Source organism: Planococcus citri, chromosome 1, assembly GCF_950023065.1.
Source record: "Planococcus citri chromosome 1, ihPlaCitr1.1, whole genome shotgun sequence".
Taxonomy (NCBI): Eukaryota; Metazoa; Arthropoda; class Insecta; order Hemiptera; family Pseudococcidae; genus Planococcus; species Planococcus citri.
In genome coordinates, this window is record NC_088677.1 from 78,241,061 (window position 1) to 78,266,204 (window position 25,144).

Consider the following 25,144-nt stretch of genomic DNA (forward strand, 5'->3'; position numbering starts at 1 on the left):
TGATGTTAAGCCAGGGGTGATGCTCCGAACGATTTTTTTTTCAGGTTTTGGGTCCCGGGGCTTGGGCTTTCAATCAAAAATTTATTAGGTCTTGGGCTTGGATTTGGGCCCAGGAAACTTTGGGTTTAGGTTTCAGGGCTCAGTGTCCAGGGCTTGAATGAAGTGTTCAGGGCTTTCCGGGGCTTTTTGGGGCTTGAAATTGCAATTTTAGTGAAGAATAAAGTAAAATCTTATTTTGATTTTCTGTTGAAAAAAAATAACATTTTAAGGGCAGATTCCGATTGCTTTTTTCAAAATTATTTGAATGGAACTGCTTTTTTAAAATCAGAATTGAATTTTTTTGTAGTTTTTAATTACTGTCCAAATTTTTTATATTTTCAAGTGTTATTTTTCAAATAACAATGAACTACCTACAGAATATATATACCTACTGTACCAAAATACCAAAAACCCCTTAAAATATTAAACTTTTTGCTGAAGTTCTGAATTTTTTCTTGAAAATGATCTTTTTTGACTATTGAGATGCACTGAACGGTAATTAAATTACAATAGAAATTTACAAAATTCACACAAGCCCTGAAAAGCCCTGATCACAGTTTGGGTTTCGGGGCTCACGTTCTAGGCTTGGGAATATAAATAATGTACCAAAAACCCCTTGAAAGTTGGAATATTAAACTTCTTGCGGAAGTTGTAAACTTTTTTTTTTTGAAAATCATCATTTTTGACTTTTGAGATGCAAAGAACGGTAATTACAATAGAAATTTACAAAATTTACAAGCCCCAAAAAGCCCTGATCACAGTTTGGGTTTCGGGGCTCACATTCTGGGCTTGCTTTTCAGAGGAAAAGGTTTTGAGCTTTGGGCCAGGGCTTTGTAGGTTACAGTTTTTAAGGTTTTGGGGCTTGGACATTCGGGCTTCAAGGAAATAATCGTGGCTTTTTCGGGTTTTGGATCCTTGGCCTCATCCCTGTGTTAAGCTGTACTTTGATTTAAAATTAAATGTAGGTACCTGAACTAGGACATGACAATTGCAGAATTTTTCCAACTGGACCAATATTACAGAGGATGGGTAGGAAAAAATTTTTGGAGGGCTTGGGATCTACAAAGGTGGAGAATTGGTCACACTACGCTCAAATTGGCGTTTGAAACTCGTATAAACATTCCATTCGATGTTTTTACATGTTTTAGTGCATTTCAATTCACCTCATGTATGTATATCGGCAAATAACTGAATGGTGAGGGGGTGGGGGAGGAGTGGCGCTGTGGTCCACTCTGCACTTGAGAAAAACAAAGAGAACCCCCCCCCCCATGCCATTTTTGAATGATTAAAAATATTACGATCATTAAACATCAACGTTATGGCGCTACTCCAAACCACCTTATGTTCGAAGTGCCGTTGGTCCACCCCACTTGGGTTTGGAAAATCGATCAATGGCTCATCTGATAGAAAATTTGACGTAGAACAACATATTTTGTTCCAACCATTTTTGCGCTAGAGTCCATATTTTTTGAGGTTTTGGTCAAAAATCGATTTTGGGGGGCTAAGATCCACAATTTGGGGGAAGCTCACCCGGGACAGTGGGGGACTCCTCGGATTCATTTTTAGGACATCGAAATGGACCAATAGACCAAAAATCAGCTTGCCACCTCGATTTTCCCTATTCGATGCAAATTTTACTGGACTAACACCCTGTAATCGATCCAAGACGGTTTTTCAAAAATTGAGAGGAGGGGGGAACAAAAAAAAGAGTAGGTACGTGCATAAAAAAGCACAAACGAAGCACAAACGATTGACACGATTTTTACCCCTCTAACACAACGTGGTCCATTTTCATTTACACAGGCTGACCAAAATGATTTTTCAAAAAAAGATGGAAGGGAGGGAGCACAAAAAAAAGAGTACGTGCACAAAAGAGCACAAACCAAGCACAAACGATTGACACCATTTTCACCCCCCTAACGCAAAGTGGTCGATTTTCATTTCCCCAGGCCGACCACTACGATTTTTCAAAAATTGAGGGCAAGGGGGAGCACAAAAAAGAAGAGTACGTGCACAAAAGAGCACAAACGAAGCACAAACGATTGACCCCACTTTCACCCTCCTAATGCAAAGTGGTCGATTTCATCGATTTTCATTTCCCTAGGTCGACCATTTCGACCAAAATGTTTTTTTAAAAATTGAGGGGCATGGGGGGGAGCACAAAAAAAAAGAGGAAGTGCACAAAAGAACACAAACGAAGCACAAACAATTGACACCACTTTCACCCCCCTACCTGAAAGTGGTCGTTCTGGGGAAATGGACCTTTTCCAGCCTGGTATCTTTCTTGAAATCCAATTCGTGTAAACGCTTACTTTCGAGATGAACGCAGATTTCTTCTCGCCATAATTCCACAGCAACTACGATGGATGAGATTTCTTTCAGAGTGATAGGGCTGGGATAGGTGAGGTCGTACACTGATATCGGTTCAGTCATGGTGTAGAGTATATTCTTGATATGGATTACGGGTGGCAGTTCACTCCTGGAGGAAAATTTAATAAAATACTCAGAACGATGCCACAGAACTTGATCATGTATACGTATTGCTATGACGATAATACTAATTAAAAATGTGTTAATCTTACCTACCATCAAATTGATTGATATCCAAATGAGCCGACAGAATTACCTACTTGGTTTTTACAGAAGCTTATACCACCACGAGCGGTTATACGACTCGATGATGATTAGACAAAGGCTTGAAATTTCTGGAAAACGTTCATTTAAGTATGCCTAGGAATCAATTAAACTTATTTACATACATAAAATTGCCGAAGAGCTTCTATGTATCATTATCTCTTATCAATTGGAGGAACTGGAATCGTTTGGAAAAACCGGTTCGGTTTGGAGTAGGAACGACTTGCATGGAGAAAGACGGAACTGAAACCGAAACTACGAAACCACATAGTTCTTCACTTTTAACACTGATCACTGATCAGTGATGGCAAATCTTTTGCAGTTTTGCATTTCAATTTCAGTTTTACTTTTTTCTTCTTTTTCAACTTCTCCTTTCTTGTTGAAAAATTATCGCTGCTTTGTAAAAAATCTCAAAAATCTCCCAATAATAATATGTACAAGAGAATTAGCATTTAAAAAAAATTTTACCTAGCAAAGATTTTTTGGCGGGAAATTGTCGAGGGTGACCCCCTGAATAATTCCTAAGAGTTACCACCCCGTATCCCTCTTGCTAATTTTTTTATGGGTGGCTAAACCCCCCCGAAATGGGTTTTTCGCAGTTTTCTCCTCAGGGGTTGATTTTACGTCAAAAACAGTTCAGTACTTTTTTATTCTACGCCAAATTTCCGATCTAGTGATATATCAACTTTCCTTCTACCCCGAAGGGGGGTGGGGCTAGAACCATTCAAATGAGAGGAGTTTTCTAAAAAACACAAAAAAGCTATTGTCGCATAGGAGGGGTGAAATGGCTTCCGAGAGCGTTCGGGTTGATACTAGCATGGAAGGTGGGTACCATCGAGAAACTACCGCGTGAAAAATTTCAGATCCACGCCACCTCCCCTTTCTGGGGAACCCCCCTTTTTTGAAATTTCCATAACACTTTTCTCAGCCCCATTTCAACCGATTTTGAAAAGTTTTCTGGAAGTTGACATAGGGTAGATTGGCCCCACTGCCGTAGGTAGTGCTTATAAGATCTCCTCCCTATATTGAAAATATTCGGCAACATGTGTATTTATGAATAGAATTACGCTTGGTTCATTGTACATTCCATTGATGACGTATTGACTGAATCCTTCTTATTAGTTAGGAGAGGGTTCGAGTCAACGACCGGAGATTGTGGAGTGTACAATGATCGTCTTTACGTAACCAGGTATGCGGCTGCACCCCTTCCCCTCCCATGTGAGGTAGGTTCGCGGCTCGCGCTCTTTATGACATTTATAGCCGCAGATAGGGCTATGAGTATGATTTACTACCTATATGTGTACATAGCAATCGCGCCAAAAGTACCACGTGATGTAGAAGAAGAAGATTTATGCCTATATAACAAGCTATTTTGGCGGCAAATCCTCACTTGGTTTTGGTATACGGCCGTTGCTAGTTCCTCGTCGCGTGAATGTAATTTAAGGTAGATGGAAGGCCCGCGACTTCCATACCTAGAGTCTTATAGCATAACCCACCTCACATGTGGATAAAATAATTTGTTTTTAACGTTATGTTGATCCCTAGATCGCATAATGGGACTTTTTTGGTAATTCACTATGAATCCGGACATATGTGAATTAAGCAAAGTATTATGTGTTTACTTCTCTTACTTAAGGATTCCATGATGCTCTTGGTATTAGTAGAGCCCCTGAAAGAATGGAGAATGTGAACAGTGTCGATGGTAAGTGGTGAAATTCCCTCACCCAAACAACTAGATTAATTAACTTCATCAATTAATCAGTGAAGATAGGTATGTATGTAACTGGAGGTTTAAGTACCTACCTAATTTGTAAATAATGGAGTAATGCATGACTACATCTTGTATTAAACATGTATCTGAGTTGCTTATCGTAATATTATCAATTAAGTATAATGTTACGATGTATATAATTTAGCTGCATTGAAGGTACCTATTTTAGAATATGTATTATTCTGCCTTAAAACGGAACTTAGGCAACCCTGTATTGTGAGATATATGTACTTTGTTGCTTAAGTGTAAATACGTTTTAATAAATCATCTAACTTGTTGTATAGAGTATTCAATAATATTCCTTCACAACATACTATGTGTGTAGTGGATTTAGAATGATCTTTCTACCAACTGAGCTATCTAGGAAAAAATCAATAATTCTCCCCATTGGGAATTATTCAAATCTCACCACCTTAGGAGGGAGAATTATCTCCCTCTCTATTCCTGATCATTCCGTATCACACTATATCAAAGTTATGTATATCCTTAGTAGGTATCCCCACAAAAATTTTCAACCTTCTCCCCTCATATTTATCCCTCAAAAACGCGTTTTTTTCATTTTTTTATGCCTATTAACATTGAAGATTGCGAGGTACGATTTTAGAAACACGTTTTTTGGATGTATTTTTGGCCCACAAACATCTTATACTATATTAGAAATTTTTGCTTTGGTGCGCCGTGGTGAATACTTGGAATAATGTATCTCAGGGGGGTGAGGGGTGAAATGGGAATATTGGGGAAAATAACTATTAATGAGTAGGGTATCGTTTTCATATGATTCAATACCGCTGAGCACGAATATGACCTCAGATTTTCTGCTACGCTCACCTATTCTTCTCCAGAGTCCCTCAGCCCCCCTCAATTTTCACTATTTTTGAAATGAAGATATTTTGATGACATTGGTGTCGTTTTAATATGATTCGATATTTCCTAGAAATTTTGTTCGCCAACTTTTTCCCCTCCGACCATGGGAATGGGGGATGAGGCCTCTGAAAATTGGTTTTTCAGAAAAAAGTACAATGAAAAGCTAGTATAACCCTCCATGTAATAGAATAAATTATGACATTGTGAAAATCGAGATCACCCCTGCCCCTCTCTAATTTCAATTCTCTACGAAGTCGACTGCAGGTGAATTTGAAGTCGTTTTGGAGTCTCCAGCGATTTTTTGAAAATTATTGGAGGCTCCAGTAGATTTTTGAAACTTGAAATTTCCTCAAAATTTCATCAAATGGAGATGGAAAGCTAAAATTAACTCTGCACTTCACTTTTAACACCCTCTGAAGACGATTTCCGCTGGGTTCAAGTCATTTCGGAGCTTGCAGCGACTTTTTGAGTTTTTGAAAATTACTGGAGCCTCCACCAGATTTTTGAAATTTGAATTTTTCACATTTCATCAAATGGGGTAAGCAAGCTGAAATTTATTCTGCAAACTAATTTAAATACAATGAAGTCGACTGCACAGTGGTTTCAAGTGGTTTTGAAGCTTCCAGCTACTTTTTGAAAATTTCAATTTTCTCAAACATGATATGAAACCTTTCAAAAAGTCACTGGAGGCTCCAGAATGACTTGAACCCACCTGAAGTCGTCTACAGAGGGTGTTAAAATTGGAGTGCAGAGTTAATTTTTGCTTTCCATCTCCATTTGATAAAGTTTTGGGGAAATTTTAAAGTTTCAAAAATCAACTGGAGGCTTCAGTAATTTTTAAAAAATCGCTGGAGACTCCAAAACGACTTCAAATTTACTTGCAGTCGACTTGGTAATGAAATGAAATTAGTTTGCGGAATGAATTTCTGCTTTCCATCTCCATTTCTGATATTTCATGATGTGGGAATTTCGATTTTTAAAAATCTGTTGGAAGCTTCAGAACTGCTCAAAACGGGTTAAAACAGTTTTCAATCGATTTGGCAGGTCAAAAATAGGGTATATCCCAAATTTCAGCTTTCTAGGTTAATTTGGTAAAATTTTGATTTTTTCCCCACACTTTGGTCAAAATTTGATTTTTGAAAATTCACCGAAAATCGAGAAAGTCACTTTAGCACTTGAAATTTTGACAGGTGATGAATTTTTGCCTGCTCTTTAGATTTACCTTTGTACGGGTTAAAAAATTTCATGCAAATCCTATATTAGAACGCAAAATCAGCGGTTTCGGCTGACCTGTCGACCTGTCAATCAAAATGGCCGCCATTTTATAAGTAGAAGTAGGGCCACTTTCTTTTTGAGGAAAAGGGCTACAAACAAATGTTCCTTACCTTAGGACTCCTCTTTAAGAGAAAATTTGTCCCGGAGGATTGGCAGGGGGTGCAATTGATCCTTATGCGGGCCTCTGCGACTGAAATCTCACCTTTTTTTACGCATAAGTGCCGTATTATATCATGGTAATAATTTTTGTGATTATTTTGGAAGTCGCAAGAGTCAAAAAAAAGAGTCAGACTCCTCAAAATTGCGACTCATTTAATTAAAGAGTTTCAAAAGAGTCCGACTCTGAGTCGCACCATTGCGACTCCCCGCGACTCTTCTACGCGACTCCGAGTCGCCCCAGCTCTGGTCCAAGAGGTGGGAGTGGTCTCAAAAGTTAGTATACATACCCCTACATATTCGGATTCAGCGTGAATAATGCTATAATTAGGCACCAATTTGAGCCATCAGTTTTCACGGCCAATAGTTCAGAAAAATTATGAACTTTTGAGCTTTTGCTGAGCTTTAAAGCAGCAGCTGCGAGTCGGGAGAACGAGTGATGTGAAAAATAATTCCATAATTGAATTCTGCGGCCCAAAAAACATATATTATTTTGATGTATCACAAGGCCATATTTGGTGAACTTATCGACACCTCCACTTATGCCCCCCCCCAAATGAAAATTTTGAAATTTTGGCGCCTAAAAATCATCTTACCCATAGAGCATTTCGTTAACTTCGACTATTATTATCTCATATTCATTATCTGTTGATTGATCAATAATTTAATTTTATAACTAACTAATCCACCTTAATTTTTCTTTGTTTCAGGTGAGTGCAAATTTCCTTCCAAAAATGATATAATTAAGAACACTCGCGTATGAGAATTCGTAAGTAATTTTATAATCCTTATGAGAAAAGCTACGTAAGTCACTTCTACACCAGTGACCTATTATTTTCAATGACAAATCAAAAAAAATTCTAAAATCACGGAATTTGAAAATCAGCTGAAATAATTGTCCATCAGGTTTGAATCGAGGTGATCTAATTTTCCGAATACGAATTTGGAAACAGCAGATCAAATTTTTGAGTTCGCAAACGATTTTGAATTCTAACGAATATTGTAGAAAATCAAACTTGGGCCAAAAATGGGGGAAAAAGTTATAATTTTACCAAATAGACCAGGAGAGCTGAAATTTGTCGTGTGCTCGGTTTTTGACCCGCCAAAACCGATTGGAAACTGGTTCGAACCATTTTGAGTGGTAGTTCCTTGAGCAGTGAGCACCCCCTTGCGGCCTTGCAGAATTTTGAAAATTGAAATTTCCACAACATTTTACCCAATTGAGGTGTTGAAATGAAATTAACTTATTGTTAGTACTAGTTAGTACCCACCTCATTTTTAATATGCCGATGAGTCGGTTGGAGGTGGTTTCAGTGTTTCAGACTGTTCTGGAGCCTTTCGGATATATTTTAGAAAGGCTATAGGTGGATAAGTATGGCGAATTTGCCCCCGAGAGCTTCAGGGTTGATATTTTCATGGAAGGTGGATACCCTTGAGCACCTTCCGTCACGGAAGTTTCAGACCCCCAACCCCCCCCCCCCGTTTTTGAGAAACCCCCTCTTTTATGAAATTACAATAGAAATTTTTTTCTCAGCCCCATGTGAACCGATTTTTCAATTTTTTGGTATGTTGTAAACATCCATAAGAGGTATCCCCACCAAAATTTTCACCCCCTCCCCCCCATATTTCCTCCCCAAAATGACGTTTTTTACTTTTTTAGCTTTGTTTGCCCGTTTTAGCAATGATCATGATTCTGCACAAAAATGGGAATAGCATTTTTAAATGTGTTTTCAACCCCCAAAAAACATATATTTTTTTTCAAAACATTTTTTTGGTGGGTCGTGGTCAAAAATTGAAAAAACTAACAAAGGGGGTAAAAATGAATTCTGGTGTAAATTATTGTTTTTGATAAACGAGGTGTCGTTTCCATATGAATTGAACCCCCCGAACACGAATATGACGTCCAATTTAATGCTACCCTCAACCACACCCCTCCAGTGCCTCTGCCCCCACCTCAATTTTAACCATTATATTAAAAATTAAGCTATATAATAATATTGGTGTCGTTCTCATATGAATCAAACACCCCGAACACGATTTTATGCTATCCTCATCCACGCCCCTCAGGCGCCTCTGCCCCCAACTAAATTTTTACTATACTGAAAGTTAAGCTATTTTCATAATATTAGTGTCGTTTTCATATGAATCAAACACCCCGAACACGATAAGACGTCCAATTTCGCTCTAGCTTCATCCACACCCCTCCAGTGCCTCTGCCCCCACTTCAATTTATACTATTTTAAAAGTTTTGATATTTTCATAATGTTGGTGTCGTTTCCATATGAATCAAACCCTCCGAACACGAATATGACATCCAATTTTACGCTACCCTCATTCACACCCCTACAGTGCCTTCCCCCACCTAAACAATAAATTTTTTAGCTAACTCCGATCAATCCTCGACCAATAATTACTTCAAATCAAATGAATTACTATTAAAGGTATGTTTCGCGAAGGTTGAAAGCTCAACGACATCGCAATGGTCAAACTTCAACATTCTCGAGGAGCTGGCTGTAGCCTGGAAGGGGATAGATGCGGGTAGACCTAAATTGGACTTCATATTCATGTTAGGGGTGTTTGATTTATATGAAAACGACACCAATATTATTATATAGCTCAATTTTTAATATAATAGTAAAAATTGAGGTGGGGCAGAGGCACTGGAGGGATGTGGCTGAGGGTAGCATTAAATGGGACGTAATATTCGTGTTCGGGGTATTCGAGTCATATGAAAATGACACCAACATTATGAAAATAGCTCAACCTTTAATACAGTAAAAATTGAGGTGGGGGCAGAGGCACCGGAGGGGTGTGGATGAGGGTAGCATAAAATTGGATGTCATATTCGTGTTTGGAGGGTTTGATTCATATGGAAACGACACCAACATTATGAAAATATCAAAACTTTTAAAATTGTATAAATTGAAGTGGGGGCAGAGGCACTGGAGGAGTGTGGATGAAGGTAGAGCTAAATTGGACGTCTTATCGTGTTCGGGGTGTTTGATTCATATGAAAACGACATAACTATTATGAAAATAGCTCAACTTTCAGTATAGTAAAAATTTAGTTGTGGGCAGAGGCGCCTGAGGGGCGTGGATTAGGATAGCATAAAATTTGACTGCATATTCGTGTTCGGGGTGTTTGATTCATATGAGAACGACACCAATATTATTATATAGCTTAATTTTTAGTATAATAGTTAAAATTGAGGTGGGGGCAGAGGCACTGGAGGGGTGTGGTTGAGGGTAGCATTAAATTGGACGTCATATTCGTGTTCGGGGGGTTCAATTCATATGGAAACGACACCTCGTTTACCAAAAACAATAATTTACACCAGAATTCATTTTTACCCCCTCTGTTAGTTTTTTCAATTTTTGACCACGACCCACCAAAAATTTTTTTTGGAAAAAAAATGTATGTTTTTTGGGGGTCGAAAACACTTTTAAAAATGCTATTCCCATTTTTGTGCAGAATCATGATCATTGCTAAAACGGGCAAACAAAGCTAAAAAACGTCATTTTGGGGAGGAAATATGGGGGAGGGGCGTGAAAATTTTGGTGGGGATACCTCTTATGGATGTTTACAACATACCAAAAAATTGAAAAAATCGGTTCACATGGGGCTGAGAAAAATATGTCTGTTGTAATTTCATAAATGAGGGGGTTTCTCAAAAACGGGGGGGGGGGGGGGTCGGGGGTCTGAAACTTTCGTGACGGAAGGTGCTCAAGGGTATCCACCTTCCATGCAAATATCAACCCTGAAGCTTTCGTGGGCAAATTCGCCATACTTATCCACCTATAGCCTTTAAGATTTTCTAAGTGGTCTAAAAACTGTCCAAATCAACTTAAGCGGCATTTTTTTTCTTCAAAAAACAGGGTATTATCCAACAATTGGTGAAAAAGTACCTAGTGATTTTAAAAATGGGTTGTGTGAGTAGTGAAAACGTAGTGAATTTAGTCAAAAAGGCAGTGAAAAAAATATTTAAAAATTCAAACGCACAACAAAACCCTTCAAATTATTGAAAAAATTGATTGATTTTAAAAAATACCTACTTTGAGTTCAAATTCTCTTCTAAGTTCGATTTCTTGAGTATTTTCCTATAAAAAATTTGATTTTTTTAAACGTTTGGTTGAAAGAAAGGTTTAAAGGTTTAGTGAAAAAAGTAGTGATTTTTTTCAAAAAAAAAATTGTGTTAGATAGGTAAGTAGGTATTATGAAAAAAATCAAAATTTCATTTCATTATCATGCTGAGTTTTATTGCATACCTACGTTTATTACGAGCATTTGATACAAATGATACAATGTATTATTACATACTTACCTACTACTTGAAAATCAGTACCTAACTACATATGTACAATAATTACGATTATAAGAATCGCAAATGCAAATGCAGTAAGAATGAAAACACCAAACAAGTAAACGATATCAATTTGACAAGCTTAATTAGTATAGATAACAAGAGATACCTAATTTTTGATTTCAAGAATTAGACCCAGCTATGGTATCTACACAATTTTTCTACGTTTTCTAGGAAGGAAAGACTTGAATTCATTATTTAGAAATAGCTTTGTAAACATCTCAATTTCTTCTTCATCCTTGTTAAAATACCATATTAAAAATTGATCCACGTTCTCAGGAAATTGCGGCTTAAAATCATCATCAACATATTCTGCTTCACTTCTCCACTCAATTTGCATCATAGTACGAAAAACTCGCTCAATAGGTATTGATTGCTTGAATCTGATGACTTCGTCTTCGTTACCCAACAACCAAATAAGAAATGCATGTAGATTATTACTATCCAGGTTCAGAATATTACCAGCAATGAGATGCTCTTTGAAATGCTCAAAAAAACGTTTTTTCAGAGTCATTACAATTTGTTCATCTGGATAAAAAACGTCGACGAATTCCATCACCATAACGAAGCCGCCACAGCGAATACATTCGAGTAAACAGTTTTGGGTTACAGGAGATGATGTTAATTGGTTTCTAAATTCAACGCCGAGATCAGCAGTATCTTGAAAAGCATCGTCGATGAACTCATTCAGCAATTTTCTTTTTCTAACTACGGTACGCGTGAATACAGAATTTTCTCCGACATAATTCGACCTCAACAATCGCCGTTTCAACTCGGTTCTTTTTTGCTCATCGAGGTAGCAAACAGACAAAAAGTCATTCAATTCTTCGAACAAACCGTGTTTCAGCAACGAGGCGCACCCTCCCACGATATTTTCATATATAGTCATAAGGGTTTCTTTAAACGAAGTAATTTCATTTTCATTTTGAAAAGACAATTCCATCATGACAACAAAATCTTCGACAGGCGCGCAAAAGATCAAATCGTGCCAATTTAAATGCCAAAATTCGTCTCTCTCTTCAAAAGTAGCATCTCGCAATACTGTGATGAAAAATTTCATTCCTCTACTGGCCCCTAGTCTCATATGTCTCAAGCGAAAGAATCGATCATCGTGTAGCGCATCATCCAAAACCGATCGTTTGAAATGATGCGGAGCACTCTTCCATATCTCGTCGAACAAATACACAACACTTCTAGAATGTAGATGATTGCCGCCAATAGCTTCTGCGCATAGCAGTTGATCAATAAGACGCGAAAAATTGCTTATATCGATCCTGCTTCGAATGTACGTCCAAGTTGGAAGTACATGGACTATGGTTGATGCAAATTTCAACAGAAACTCCACCAAATAAGCGCCGTATTTGGCGACGAGAATGTCGAGTTGATGGTTGTTTAGTTTTGGTAAAATAAACCTAACGAATACCACTCGCCGATAGAGGAATTCGTAGACTATTGGTGACCAGCTGCCAGATGGTAAACGATTCCAAAAATACATAACAGATGAATGGTTTCTGGATTTACAATTAAACTCACACAAACTAAAAATCATGAAATTGTCAATAGGCTCATTATATGGATTAGGAATTTTGTGCAATTCGTTTCTAAGATAGCAGATCCAGTAGTACTGTTGAGGACAAGTTCGAAAATTATTTCCATTTGAATCCTTCGTCTGGCTGACAGATGGCCAAATCTGTTTGATATCATCTTCGAAGCAGTACAAACAAGCGATTTTGAATTTCTCGTCTTCAGTGAATCGATCGCACAACATCATTCGTTTGGCTGTGCGCTCTTCGTGAATGGCGCCATCCCAGTCCCATGCAAAATCATGGAATCGGCTTAAAACGTTCATCGAACCACTATCATCGAATACATTACGGTAATGATATTTCTGCCATTTCGTGATTGATTTTCTGAATGTGTCGACATATCCTTCGAGTAAATTGTAAATTACCGATGGCAAATTGGGAATCTTATTTTCCAGCCTGGTATCTTTCTTAAAATCCAATTCGTGTAAACGCTTACTTTCGAGATGAACGCAGATTTCATCTCGCCATAATTCCACAGCAACTACGATGGATGAGATTTCTTTCAGGGTGATAGGGCTGGGATAGGTCAGGTCGTACACTGATATCGGTTCAGTCATGGTGTAGAGTATATTCTTGATATGATTATGGGTGGCAGTTCACTCCTGGAGGAAAATTTAATAAAATGCTTAGAACGATGCAACAGAACTTGATCTTGTATTGATGTGTTAATCTTACGTACCATCAAATTGATTGATATCCAAATGAGCCGGCAGAATTACTTGTTGTTTACGAAAGCAGCTGTTAGACAAAGGAGTGAAATCGCTGGAAAACGTAAAATTCTTCAGGTAGGTATTTGCCTCAGTTTCTAGGAGTGAAACTCATATTTTCATCTAGGAGTAAATTAAACTTCCTTATTTACATATCGCCGAAAAGCTTCTATCTTTATCTCTTATCAATACCTATACCTAAGATCAATACCTAGTAACCTGGAGGCTGGAGGAACTGGAATCGTCTGGATCTCTGAAAGAACCGGTTTGGGGTAGGAAAGGAACTTGCATGGAGAATGACGGAACCGAAACTGAAACTATAAATAACTACATGCACCTTTCTAGTTCTTCCACCACCCACGGATCAATGATGACAAAACTTTTGCATTTCAGTTTCAGTTTTACATTTTTCAGTTTCAATTTTCAATTCTCGATCAGTTTTAGTTTCAGTTTTTCGTTTCTTGTTGAAAATATTTCAAAAATCAGTTAAGAGTAGGTATCACTTTTTGTTACCTGTAGGAGTGTAGGTAATTGGCAAAACGTCTCGCCTTTGATATCATGATCAAGTAATCAACTTCTGATAATTTTTATTTGGGTGGGCGGGGTGGGGGCCAATTTGACAAATTTTACGACAGTTATTCTGCAGTTCTGACAAATCATCATTCAATTTTGAGAATTTCCAATCAATTCTTGATATTTTTAAGTGATTTTCATAATCAATTTTACAATTTTCAATAACAGGTACCTACCTATACTTTATTTCTGGCTCTTCATTGAACATGGAGATCGTCAGAACTTTTACTTTGGCTTTAGACTATTATTATTTTCATATATCTGTTGATTGATCAATAACTTTATAACTAACTAATCCACCTTTATTTTTCTTTGTTTCAGGTGAGTACAAATTTCCTTCCAAACATGATAGAATACGAACTCGCGTGTGAGAATACGTAAGTAATTCTATAATCCTTATGAAAAAAGTTACGTAAGTCACTTCTACACCAGTGACAACTTGTTATTTTCAATGACAAATGAAAAAAAAAACAAAATCACGGAATTTGAAAATCAGCTGAAATAATTGTCCATCAGGTTTGAATCGAGTTGATCTAATTTTCCGAATACGAATTTGAAAACAGATCAAAGGGTATTCCACGGTAAGATAGGTGAAATGGCCCTGTTCCCAGATTTGGAAAATTATGATGGATTATTGTTGGGTACCTCCAATGAAAATTTTTGAGCGGAATTTCCGCCCCCAACCCACCCCCCTTGGTCTGTATAGCCAAAAAACGCGTTTTTACGAGAAAAATTCTGTATCCATGAGTTGTGGGGAGAAAATTTGGTACCGCGTGGAATGTGTAGGGGTAGCATGGGTCTTTTAACACGATTTTTTTCAAAAATTTTTACCATAGTGGTGGGGGTGAAATTGACAAAAGAAAACTTCGAACCGCCACAGCTCCGGAGTATATGGGTTTATGGGTAATCCAAAAAACTGTTTTCGCCAAAATGTATCTTTTTACTAGTACTTTCTTACTACCAATCCATAAAATCGAAATTCTGTCTGCAAAATGGTCATATTTGCAAAAAAACCCTGGAAAATACGCGTTTTTCGCGTTTTTTTGCAAAATAATGTGGAATATGCAAAAAATACATGGAACAAAAATGTTTAGCGTCAAATTTTAGCCTAGAAAATGTGTTCACAAGGTTGTCAAAACGCTCATCTACTGAGCTACCCGCCCGCACACGCCGCCTCTTTGCAGCAAAGTCAAGAGATGAGGTATTATGGCACCTGCCCTAGGGTGGTCCTTATTTTCGAAGTTGGAATTTTTTTGCTCCCACCCCCCCCCCTTATGGATTGGTAGTAAGAAAGTACTAGTAAAAAGACACATTTTGGCGAAAACAGTTTTTTGGATTACCCATATACTCCGGAGCTGTGGCAGTTCAAAGTTTTCTTTTGTCAATTTCACCCCCACCACTATGGTAAAAAATTTTGAAAAAAATCGTGTTAAAAGACCCATGCTTCCCCTACACATTCCACGCGGTACCAAAATTTTCTCCCCACAACTCATGGATACCGAATTTTTCTCGTAAAAACGCGTTTTTTGGCTATACAGACCAAGGGGGTGGGTTGGGGGGCGGAAATTCCGTTCAAAAATTTTCATTGGAGGTACCCAACAATAATCCATCATAATTTTCCAAATCTGGGAACAGGGCCATTTCGCCTATCTTACCGTGGAATACCCTTTTTGAGTTCGCAAACGATTTTGATTTTTAATGAATTTTTTAGAAAATCGAACTTGGGGAGAAATGGGGGGAAAAACAAAATTTTACCAAATAGACCAAGAAAGCTGAAATTTGTTGTGTGCTCTGTTTTTGACCCTCCAAATCGATTGGAAGTGGTTTCGAACCATTTTGAAAGGTAGTTCTAGAGCATACTTGCAGATTTTCGAAAATTGAAATTTCCGCAACATTTTACCCAATTGAGTTGTTGAAATGAAATTCACTTAGTACCCCAGTTCTGATATGGTGAGGCGATTGGAGGTGGTTTCAGGTTGTTCTGGGGCCTTGGGTTATTTAGGAAATGTCAGATTTTCAAAAAGGTGGTCTAAAAAGTGTAAAAATGAACCTAATTGATTGAAATTAAGAAATACTTTGCATACAAATTTTCTTTCAATTTCTATTCTTTTAAAAATTTTCCTATGAAAAATTTGATTTTGTTAATTTTTTTGGTGGGGGAGTGGGAACCGAGTGGAGAATTTTCTAAAAATTTGGTTGAAGACAGGTGGTGAAAAAGGTAGTGAAGTACCTAGTGATTTTTTTCAAAAAAAAATCTCTTTGATACTGTGTCAAGACTTCAAAAGTTTCAACCTGAAAAAAACTTTTGAAGATTCAAGGAAAAAAATTGAAAGGCAAAAAATTGAAAGGAAAAAAATTGAAAAATCGAAAAAAAAAAAACTTTTTTCTGTGAAAATTTCAAAATTTTTGAACCATTCTCTGCAAAAGCAGGGTCGAAAACTAAGCATTCTCTGGAGAGAGGGGCAATTAAATATTTTCCGACTGATTCGAGCCTTGAGGTAAAAAATACCAGTTTTTCCGAACAAAAAAAAGGCGAGTGAGTGTTGTTTGTGAAATAAAAGATAAGAAGACAGTTTTGCCAAATACCTACCTAATATTCAGGTAATTTTAGAAGCCTCAAACATGGAATTATTTTTAATTTTGCAATAAAAAAAAAAACAAACAAATTAGCTCGAGCGTAGCGAGGGAAAAAGCTTTTAAAAATTCACATTTTGATAAAATGAAAAAAAAATTTTTGTCTTGAAAATTTCAGAATTTGAATGATTTTTTTTTTTAGATATTTCAGTTCCATGAAAGATATAAGCAAAAAAGCACGGACAAAGTGAGAGCAAAAGCTCTCAAAATTTCGTGTTTCGAGAAGTAAAAAAATATTTTTTTTATGTTAGTCCAGGAAAATTAGATGAAAAAAAGGGTCATTGGGAAAAGTGAGGTAGAAAGCTGAATGTTGGTATACTAGTCCATTTTTTTGTGCTGAACACGAATCCGATGAGTCCTCGGTCGTCCCTGGTGAGCGTTCTCCCCTATTGTGGATCTAAGCCCCCCAAAACCAGTTTTTTGCAATTTTCTCCCCCGCATTGCATTTTAGCGAAAAATGAGGTTAGATACAAGAATCTGGTATATCAACTTCACTTCTACCCTCAAGGGGGGTGGAGCAGGAACCATTCAAATGTGAGGGGTTCTCTAAAAAACACAAAAGGGCTATCGGCGCATAGGAGGGGTGAAATGGGCCCCGAGAGCGTTCGGGTTGATATCAGCATTGAAAGTGGGTACCATCGAGAAACTACCCCGTGAAAAATTTCAGGTCCACACCACCTCCCCTTTTTGCGGAACACCCCCCTTTTTTGAAATTTCAGTAACACTTTTCTCAGCCCCATTTCAACCGATTTTGAAAATTTTTCTGGAAGTGATGTATATCCTCAGTAGGTATCCCCACAAAAATTTTCAACCCCCTCCCCTCATATTTACCCCTCACAATGGCGTTTTTTTCATTTTTTTATGACTATTAACAATCAAGATTGCGAGCTACAATTTTGTAAACACGTTTTTTGGATGTATTTTTGGCCTCCAAACATCATATACTATATTAGAAATTTTTGCTTTGGTGCGCCGTGGTGAAAACTTGGAATAATGTATCTTAGAGGGGTGGGGGGTGAAATGGGAATTTTGAAAAAAATAACTATCAATGAGTAGGGTATCGTTTTCATATGATTCGACACCGCTGAGCACGAATATGACCTCAGATTTTCTGTAACACTCACCTAGTCCCCTCCAGAGCTCCTCAGCCCCCTCAATTTTCACAATTTTCGAAATAAAGTTATTTTGATGACATTGGTGTCGTTTTCATATGATTCGATACCGCTGAGCACGAATATGACTTCAGATTTTCTGCTACACTCACCTACAGACCCCCTCAGCCCCCCTCAATTTCCACGAATTTTCGAAATAAAGTTATTTTGATGACATTGGTGTCGTTTTCATATGATTCGATACCGCTGAGCACGAATATGACCTCAGATTTTCTGCTACAATCACGTAGTCCTCTCCAGGACCCCCTCAGCCCCCCCCCCATTTTTCACGATTTTTGAAATGAAGTTACTTTGATGATGTTGGTTTCATTGCTATGGGAAAATTACATAAGTTCATTGTTATTGTACATGAAATTTCTCGTAGAATAAGCTACAGCACATGGCTCCCCCTCGAGGGGGGTACACCCTTGAATTTTATTCCACGCAGAAAACGCAACAAATCTGTATGCGTACTGCACTGTATAAGTATGCGGAGCATATGTGGCATAATAATTATTCATGATAACTGTAACTTGAGTATGTATGAGTATTGACTATGTATTTTATAATTCAATGACTACCTACATAAAAAATCACATTTTCTGCGTGGAAAAAAATTCGAGGGTCCACCCCCCTCAAGGGGAAGCCATGTGCTGTAGCTTAGTCTACGAGAATTTTTCTGAACAATAACAATGAACCTATGTAATTTTCCCATAGCAATGAAACCAACATCATCAAAGTAACTTCATTTCAAAAATCGTGAAAAATGGGGGTGGGTGAGGGGGTCTGTAGAGAGGGTAGGTGAGTGTAGCAGAAAATCTGAGGTCATATTCGTGCTCAGCGGTATCGAATCATATGAAAACGATACCCTACTCATTGATAGTTATTTTTTTCAAAATTCCCATTTCACCCCTCCACCCCTCTAAGATACATTATTCCAAGTTTTCACCACGGCGCACCAAAGCAAAAATTTCTAATATAGTATATGATGTTTGGGGGCCAAAAATACATCCAAAAAACGTGTTTACAAAATTGTAGCTCGCAATCTTGATTGTTAATAGTCATAAAAAAATGAAAAAAACGCCATTGTGAGAGGTAAATATGAGGAGAGGGGGTTGAAAATTTTTGTGGGGATACCTACTGAGGATATACATCACTTCCAGAAAAATTTTCAAAATCGGTTGAAATGGGGCTGAGAAAAGTGTTACTGAAATTTCAAAAAAGGGGGGTGTTCCGCAAAAAGGGGAGGTGGTGTGGACCTGAAATTTTTCACGGGGTAGTTTCTCGATGGTACCCACTTTCAATGCTGATATCAACCCGAACGCTCTCGGGGCCCATTTCACCCCTCCTATGCGCCGATAGCCCTTTTGTGTTTTTTAGAGAACCCCTCACATTTGAATGGTTCCTGCTCCACCCCCCTTGAGGGTAGAAGTGAAGTTGATATATCAGATTCTTGTATTTAACCTCATTTTTCGCTAAAATGCAATGCGGGGGAGAAAAGTGCAAAAACTGGTTTTGGGGGGCTTAGATCCACAATAGGGGAGAACACTCACCAGGGACGATCGGGGACTCATCGGATTCGTGTTCAGCACAAAAAAATGGACCAGTATACCAAAATTCAGCTTTCTACCTCACTTTTCCCAATGGAATGCTACTTTTCCTGGACTGTGTGAGGATTATAGTTTTGGATTTAAATATTTTTTTTTTGAGTTTGATCAATATGTAGATTTTTAGAAGGTTTGATTTTGAAAAAGAAATACCAACAGGCTTGAGTGGAGTGAGGACTGAAGTTTTCGAAAATTTATAATTTATAGGTACCTACTACTACCTACCTAATTCAAGAATCTGGTAAATTATTATTTTCTATCTCTACCGGTACTACGTAGAACAGATATTGTCCATTATCATCGATACTGGCTATAATGTGTACTTAGATGCTCTTTATAATTAGATTCAAGAGATTCATAACAGAAATAATCTGTTACATTTAAACGAAAACAATTTTCGGTCAATCAAAAATAAAGTTGATTTAATTCAATTTAAAAATCCAAGTCCAAACGATGAGACCCGGAGGCATACGGAGACACTCGATAAACTTGCTCACGTTATGCATTTTAGACGCGAGTCGAGCATCGGTGTTTTATTTACCTTGCTTATCACTAGTTATCAGTTGTCAAAAGCAACTGTTGTAATTTTGTAATAAGCTAATGCTATTGCATTATAACTACTGTTGTCCTTTCAAAATAATTTTTTTCGATGTTTCGATCTGACGTGAAAAACATAAACGCAGTCGATGAGTCGATGAATACCATTCGTGAAAGCTTGATTCGCTTCCAAAATTCAAGTGCAAGTTTTTCTGGCGGATAATTCAATTTTTGGTTTAGCTGGTTCGTGCTTGAATCTTGAAAGGATCTCACTTTGATTCAAGTACATCGGTGGTTCGAATAGTAAGTATGTAAAATTCGCATAATTCACTCGAAATAGCCAGATGCAAGCTCGTAGCTGCTGTCAAGTTCTACTGTAGTAATATTTTAACGTTTGTGATTCTAGATTTTTCGCTCGAATTGAATTCATGACCGAGCACCGAGTCGACGAATAACATAACATGACTGAAACCGTATCCGAAGTATACGATCTGGCCTATCCGAGCCCCATCACACTGAAACAAATCTCATCTATCGTAATAGTAGTAAGACTGTGGCGAAGGGAAATCGACACATACTTCGAAAGTAACATTAATCCGGATGAATTCAATTTGACTGAACACATCCAGCTGAAGAATCTAATCCCTGATATGCCATCGACAATTTACAATACACTGTCTAATTATATAGTCACGTTTAGAAAATCGATCGAGAAATGGCTACGGTATCACTGTGCTAATAAAGTTTTCATCTCGCCGGAAATTAACAAGCATAGATGTTTTAATAACATATTACGTCGTTTCCACGATTTTGCATGGGACTGGAATGGCGCTATTAATTACGTCCGCACAGCCCGAAGAATGCTGCAGTGCGATCGATTCTCTGACGAGGAGAAATTCGCGATCGCTTGTTTGTATTATTTCGAAGATGATATCAAACGGATTTGGCCTTCTGTCAGCACGACGAAGATGCGTTTGGGTGAAAATTCTGTTCGAGCTTGTCCACAATTGTTCTACTGGGCGAACCATATGCCAGCCCATTCGTGTAATCCATACTCGTATTATAATTTATCTATTTACGGTGTGTTCAATTTAGATCCATTGGATAACCTGTCATCGGTGGAGTATTTTTGGAATCGGTTTCCTGTAGAAGGACGCTCACGAACAGCTGTCGTTATATATGAGAGATGCGTCGAATTATTCGCTAGGTTCATTTTACCACAATTGAGCGAACATCAACTGGAAGAGTTCATCACTGAACGTGCTCCTGGTTTGATATTCAGGCTTTTGATGTGTGATTCGAGACGATACGCCGTTCTTCCTACTTGGATGTATATTAGAAACCAGATGAGTGAAGATCAATTCCATAAACTGATTATGGACCTGCTGTCGATAGAGGCTGAGGGTGACTTCGTTGAAGAATGGTTGAAACTTTGTCGTGAAATATGGTATAGTGCTCCTCGACATATGAAACAACCGGTATTTGATGATTTGTTATCCGAAGAGTCATCGTTTCTCAGATCGAGTTCGCGAATTGAGCGATCGAAACCGAGACGAATGAAATTTCTGATCACAGTATTACACGATGTGACTTTCGAAGAGAGAAACGCATTTTGGCACAAGCATTGGTGCGCTTTGATCCGTAACGCCGAAGTCGAAGATTTACTCGAAATGATGAACTTGTGCTTTCGAAACGAACACGAAATACGTGTATTTAAAAACGACATCATGTGCAAGTACGAAAACTTCGATTATTATTGCATCACGTCCCTGAAAGAAGGTCGTATCGATAAATTAAACGAGTATTTAGACTTTTGCTGCCCCGACGAGCAAAAAAGAAGACAGCTGAAACAACGATTACTACGTGAAAATCTCGTTTCGACTGTCGGCTTCCAGCTCTATTACGAATTCAAATCGCTGAACGAGTTCATCGATGATGCTTTCGAAAGGAACGATGCTCGCGTTGAATTTAAAAGCACATTCATTACGTCTCCTATGACCGAACAGTTTTTATTCAAATTTATTCGCGAAGGTGACTTCGCTCTTCTGATGAAATTCGTTGATACTTTTGTTTCGCAGCAACCGGTCATCGAGCCACTGAAGACCCGTTTATACGATTATTTCAAAGAGCAGCTGATTGCTGGTTGGTTTCGTACTGTTCAGCTCGTTAACACGGATGATGTACGGAGAGTTTTGATGTGGTTGTTGGGTAACGAAGACCAAGTTACCAGATTCAAGCAATCGTTACCGGTGGATGATGTTTTTCGTAATATCGTGCAATCGAAGCTGAAAAAGAGACGTAATAGTGGAGTTGGCGGTGGAAAACCGAGTAAATTTCCTAAAAAGCTGCATTATTTTTTGATGTGGTATTTCAATCAAGATGACGAAGAAATTGACAATTTTAAACAACGGTTTCGCGATGAATTAAAGATTTTCGTTCCTCGTTCGTAAAATTGTGTAATTCTTGAAATTGAAACTGGTTTTCATAATAATTTTTTCATTTTTTTAATTATTAATTCTTGTTCATTTTTTTTTTTTTTTTGTTAATTGCATACAATAAGATCTCTTTTTGAAGGATTGTGGCATTTTTTAATTATTTCGAATTCGTTTTATTGTTATCTGCTTGCAGAGGAGTATCACAACGAGTAGAAAATTGTTTGAATTGAACGAAGAAAAATCCTTATCAAGGAGCTAACATCCAAAAATTCGATTTGAGTTTTTGAAACTAAAATTGAACGCTGATTAAAACTGATGAACAAATTAGTGACAGTTTCGAGCATTCTAGAATTACCATTGTCGTGGTGGATGAAGGGGTCTAATTTTGAAAAAATTGCTGTGTAAAAATTTGAAGTGAAATTCAGCTTCTACAAAATCGTAAATCCTGTCTTTGTGGCATTTTTTGGTCGAGAACTCGGAAGAATAATTTTGGTGTTATGATGGCCGGTTCGATGGCTTGTAAGATGTATAGTGGTTAGTTCATAAAATTACTGAAAGTTGAGTATTTGAAAAAAAATCAATTTTTTTAAAAATATTGTAAGTAAGTCTTTTTAAAAGTAATTCACGCACTTTGCATCATTTTTCATTTGGTTACATTGCCTCTTTAGCGTTACGAGTACAAATCAAAAAACTTGGGTTTTTGTCAAAATTGCAAAGTCCCAATTTTTTTCAAAAATTTTCCAAAAATGTAGTATTGTCACCAAAAATTGCGAAAAAAACTTACCTTTTTGCTGGAATGGTTAAAGTCTCGCTTTTTGCTAACGTACCCATTCAAAAATATTAAATAGTTTTTCAACTAAGTATCCAAAAATTACAAAAAAATTTCATTTTTTCGACGAAAACTGCAAAAAGGTCTTAATTATTATTTTTTCGATAAAAACTACAAAAAAGTATCACTTTTTACCAGTAATTTTCGAAGTGCTGCTTTAAGCTAAAAATTAACGAAACTCTTTACATTTCGGTCTCAGTTTTGCTTTTTTCACTTTCAGTTTTAGTTCAACTTATTTTTCCATCAAATTCGGAAAAGGTACCTATTTGGGAAATTGTGACGTGAGAAAAAATGAGCTGCTTAAATTTCAGTTTTGCTTTTCACTTTTCAGTCTTTAGTTTTAGTTTAGCCTTTTTCAGGTTCAGTTTGCAGTTTACCACTATTTAAAATTCCTTTCGTGAAAAACGAACGCTGGATTCGAATTCAGCACGTCGAAACACCCCGATTACTACACTTTCAACTATTATTTTGATCAAACTTTATAATTCAGTTTTGTTGTTTGATTTTTTTTTCCATTCTCTAAAATGAGTAGAAAAGTACGAATTTTGAAAATGTGATCGAAACGATCGCGAAAAATGAAAATGATGTAGGTAATTGGGGTATTTCTGCCACCTGAACATTGGTTTTTTACAAACAATTTTTAATGTTGGAAAAGTTCTGTAAAAATGATGAGAAATTGTAATTTTCATCGCGAAGCATCAATCTTCAAGCGCTTAGTAGAAGGATAAAAGTCCGCAACTTTTGATAGCAAAAAACCACGATTTTCCCGAAAATAATCCTAATTTGCCACACTTGGCTCAGCACTCAAACACTTCATGTTTTTCATAATTAGTTTATGGCGAGTTCAAAACCGTTGGCATTTTTCTCCGGGAATTTCACTGAATTAAAAATTCGAAAAATCCTCGAAGCCTCGAGAATTTTTTTGAAATTTCAATTTCCTAAAAAAATATTATAAAATCTGTCTAAACGAACTATAGCTCCCGTTAAACGATTTCAGTGCATGTTAGTGAACTATTTGATCGGTTTCTTAATATTTTTTAAATTCAAAAATTTGTTCAAAAAATCAGAAAAATACAAAAATTGAAATACCTACATACTTGCCTACAAATTAGAAACATTTCCTCGCAGTTTCAAGTTTGGCCAATTTATTTTATTTGTTTTGGTGCTGAGGGGGGGGGGCGATATTTTTATGCAGGTTTTGTCTGGGAGTCGACATCAAAACTGAAATTTTGAGGAATTGAGAATTTTTTTCGACACCGATCAACACAACTCTACAACAAATTACTGGTAGGTTTGATTCATGTGTGATAGCAAATGTGGCCCATATTCCGAGGTAGGAGGAAGGGAAATTAATACTAGGAGGGGATCTCTCCTTCACGTAATATTCTCTAGCTTGGGACCAGTCCAACATGAAATCAGCCTAGTTCGTCAAAGTATGCGTTGCATTGCGGTAGGGCATAGGCGAGCTGGGAACGTTAATTAGGGTCTCAGTTTATCAGATAAGTTAATGGGTACTTTTCATCGCGAATTCGCTTTAGTAAATAAGTTGTGCGTTGTATCGTGTTAATTAAAGTTTACATTAAACAGTTCTTCTGTAATTGTGTTGCTTTTATTTCCGTAACATCGCGTCTGAAGATAGAATAACAGGTAAATAGGTCACTTCGAATACCAATCGCGAGCAAGTGTAGTTTAGGGACCTATTTGGGCAAATATCAACGTCAATTGAACTAAATTATTGCTAGATAGGAGCAGACTAACTTTCTATTCTCACATGATTGCCTATTTTTCTATGATTTTTTATTTTTTAGCGATCATTGGGATAAAAGAATATCGTTGACGTTATAATTTATTCACGATGGTTTAGTACGTAAAAAAAATCTACAGACAGATAGATTTCTGATCGACTGATCGTCTTGCTGGAAAATTTTTAATTTTCTGTCTAAATTGATGAGGAACTGAAACGCTGAAAACAAACATTTTTCATTA

At 37.3% G+C, this 25,144-nt stretch overlaps 2 protein-coding genes and 1 long non-coding RNA gene across 4 annotated transcripts; 1 reads left to right on the plus strand and 2 right to left on the minus strand.

Moving 5' to 3' along the window:
* Nucleotides 1–2,246: 2,246 nt before the first annotated feature.
* Nucleotides 2,247–2,926, minus strand: LOC135833984 (uncharacterized). Its single transcript, XR_010556608.1, has 2 exons — nucleotides 2,626–2,926; nucleotides 2,247–2,518 (listed from the first exon to the last, which is right to left on the minus strand). It is a non-coding gene; the product is annotated as an uncharacterized LOC135833984 (long non-coding RNA).
* An 8,066-nt stretch (nucleotides 2,927–10,992) lies between these two features.
* On the minus strand, nucleotides 10,993–13,583 carry LOC135833973 (uncharacterized). The gene is made up of 2 exons (XM_065347806.1): nucleotides 13,365–13,583; nucleotides 10,993–13,287 (listed from the first exon to the last, which is right to left on the minus strand). Exon 2 carries the CDS (start codon nucleotides 13,240–13,242, stop codon nucleotides 11,248–11,250), a length of 1,995 nt encoding a protein of 664 aa, XP_065203878.1. The 5' UTR covers nucleotides 13,243–13,287; nucleotides 13,365–13,583; the 3' UTR covers nucleotides 10,993–11,247.
* A 6,320-nt stretch (nucleotides 13,584–19,903) lies between these two features.
* Nucleotides 19,904–22,470, plus strand: LOC135833997 (uncharacterized). 2 transcript variants are annotated; one of them, XM_065347843.1, is made up of 2 exons: nucleotides 19,904–20,201; nucleotides 20,301–22,470. In XM_065347843.1, exon 2 carries the CDS (start codon nucleotides 20,356–20,358, stop codon nucleotides 22,342–22,344), a length of 1,989 nt encoding a protein of 662 aa, XP_065203915.1. In that variant the 5' UTR covers nucleotides 19,904–20,201; nucleotides 20,301–20,355; the 3' UTR covers nucleotides 22,345–22,470. The 2 variants fall into 2 exon arrangements, with proteins under 2 accessions (XP_065203915.1, XP_065203907.1); XM_065347835.1 differs by having other exon boundaries at nucleotides 19,904–20,197.
* The last annotated feature ends 2,674 nt before the right edge of the window (nucleotides 22,471–25,144 follow it).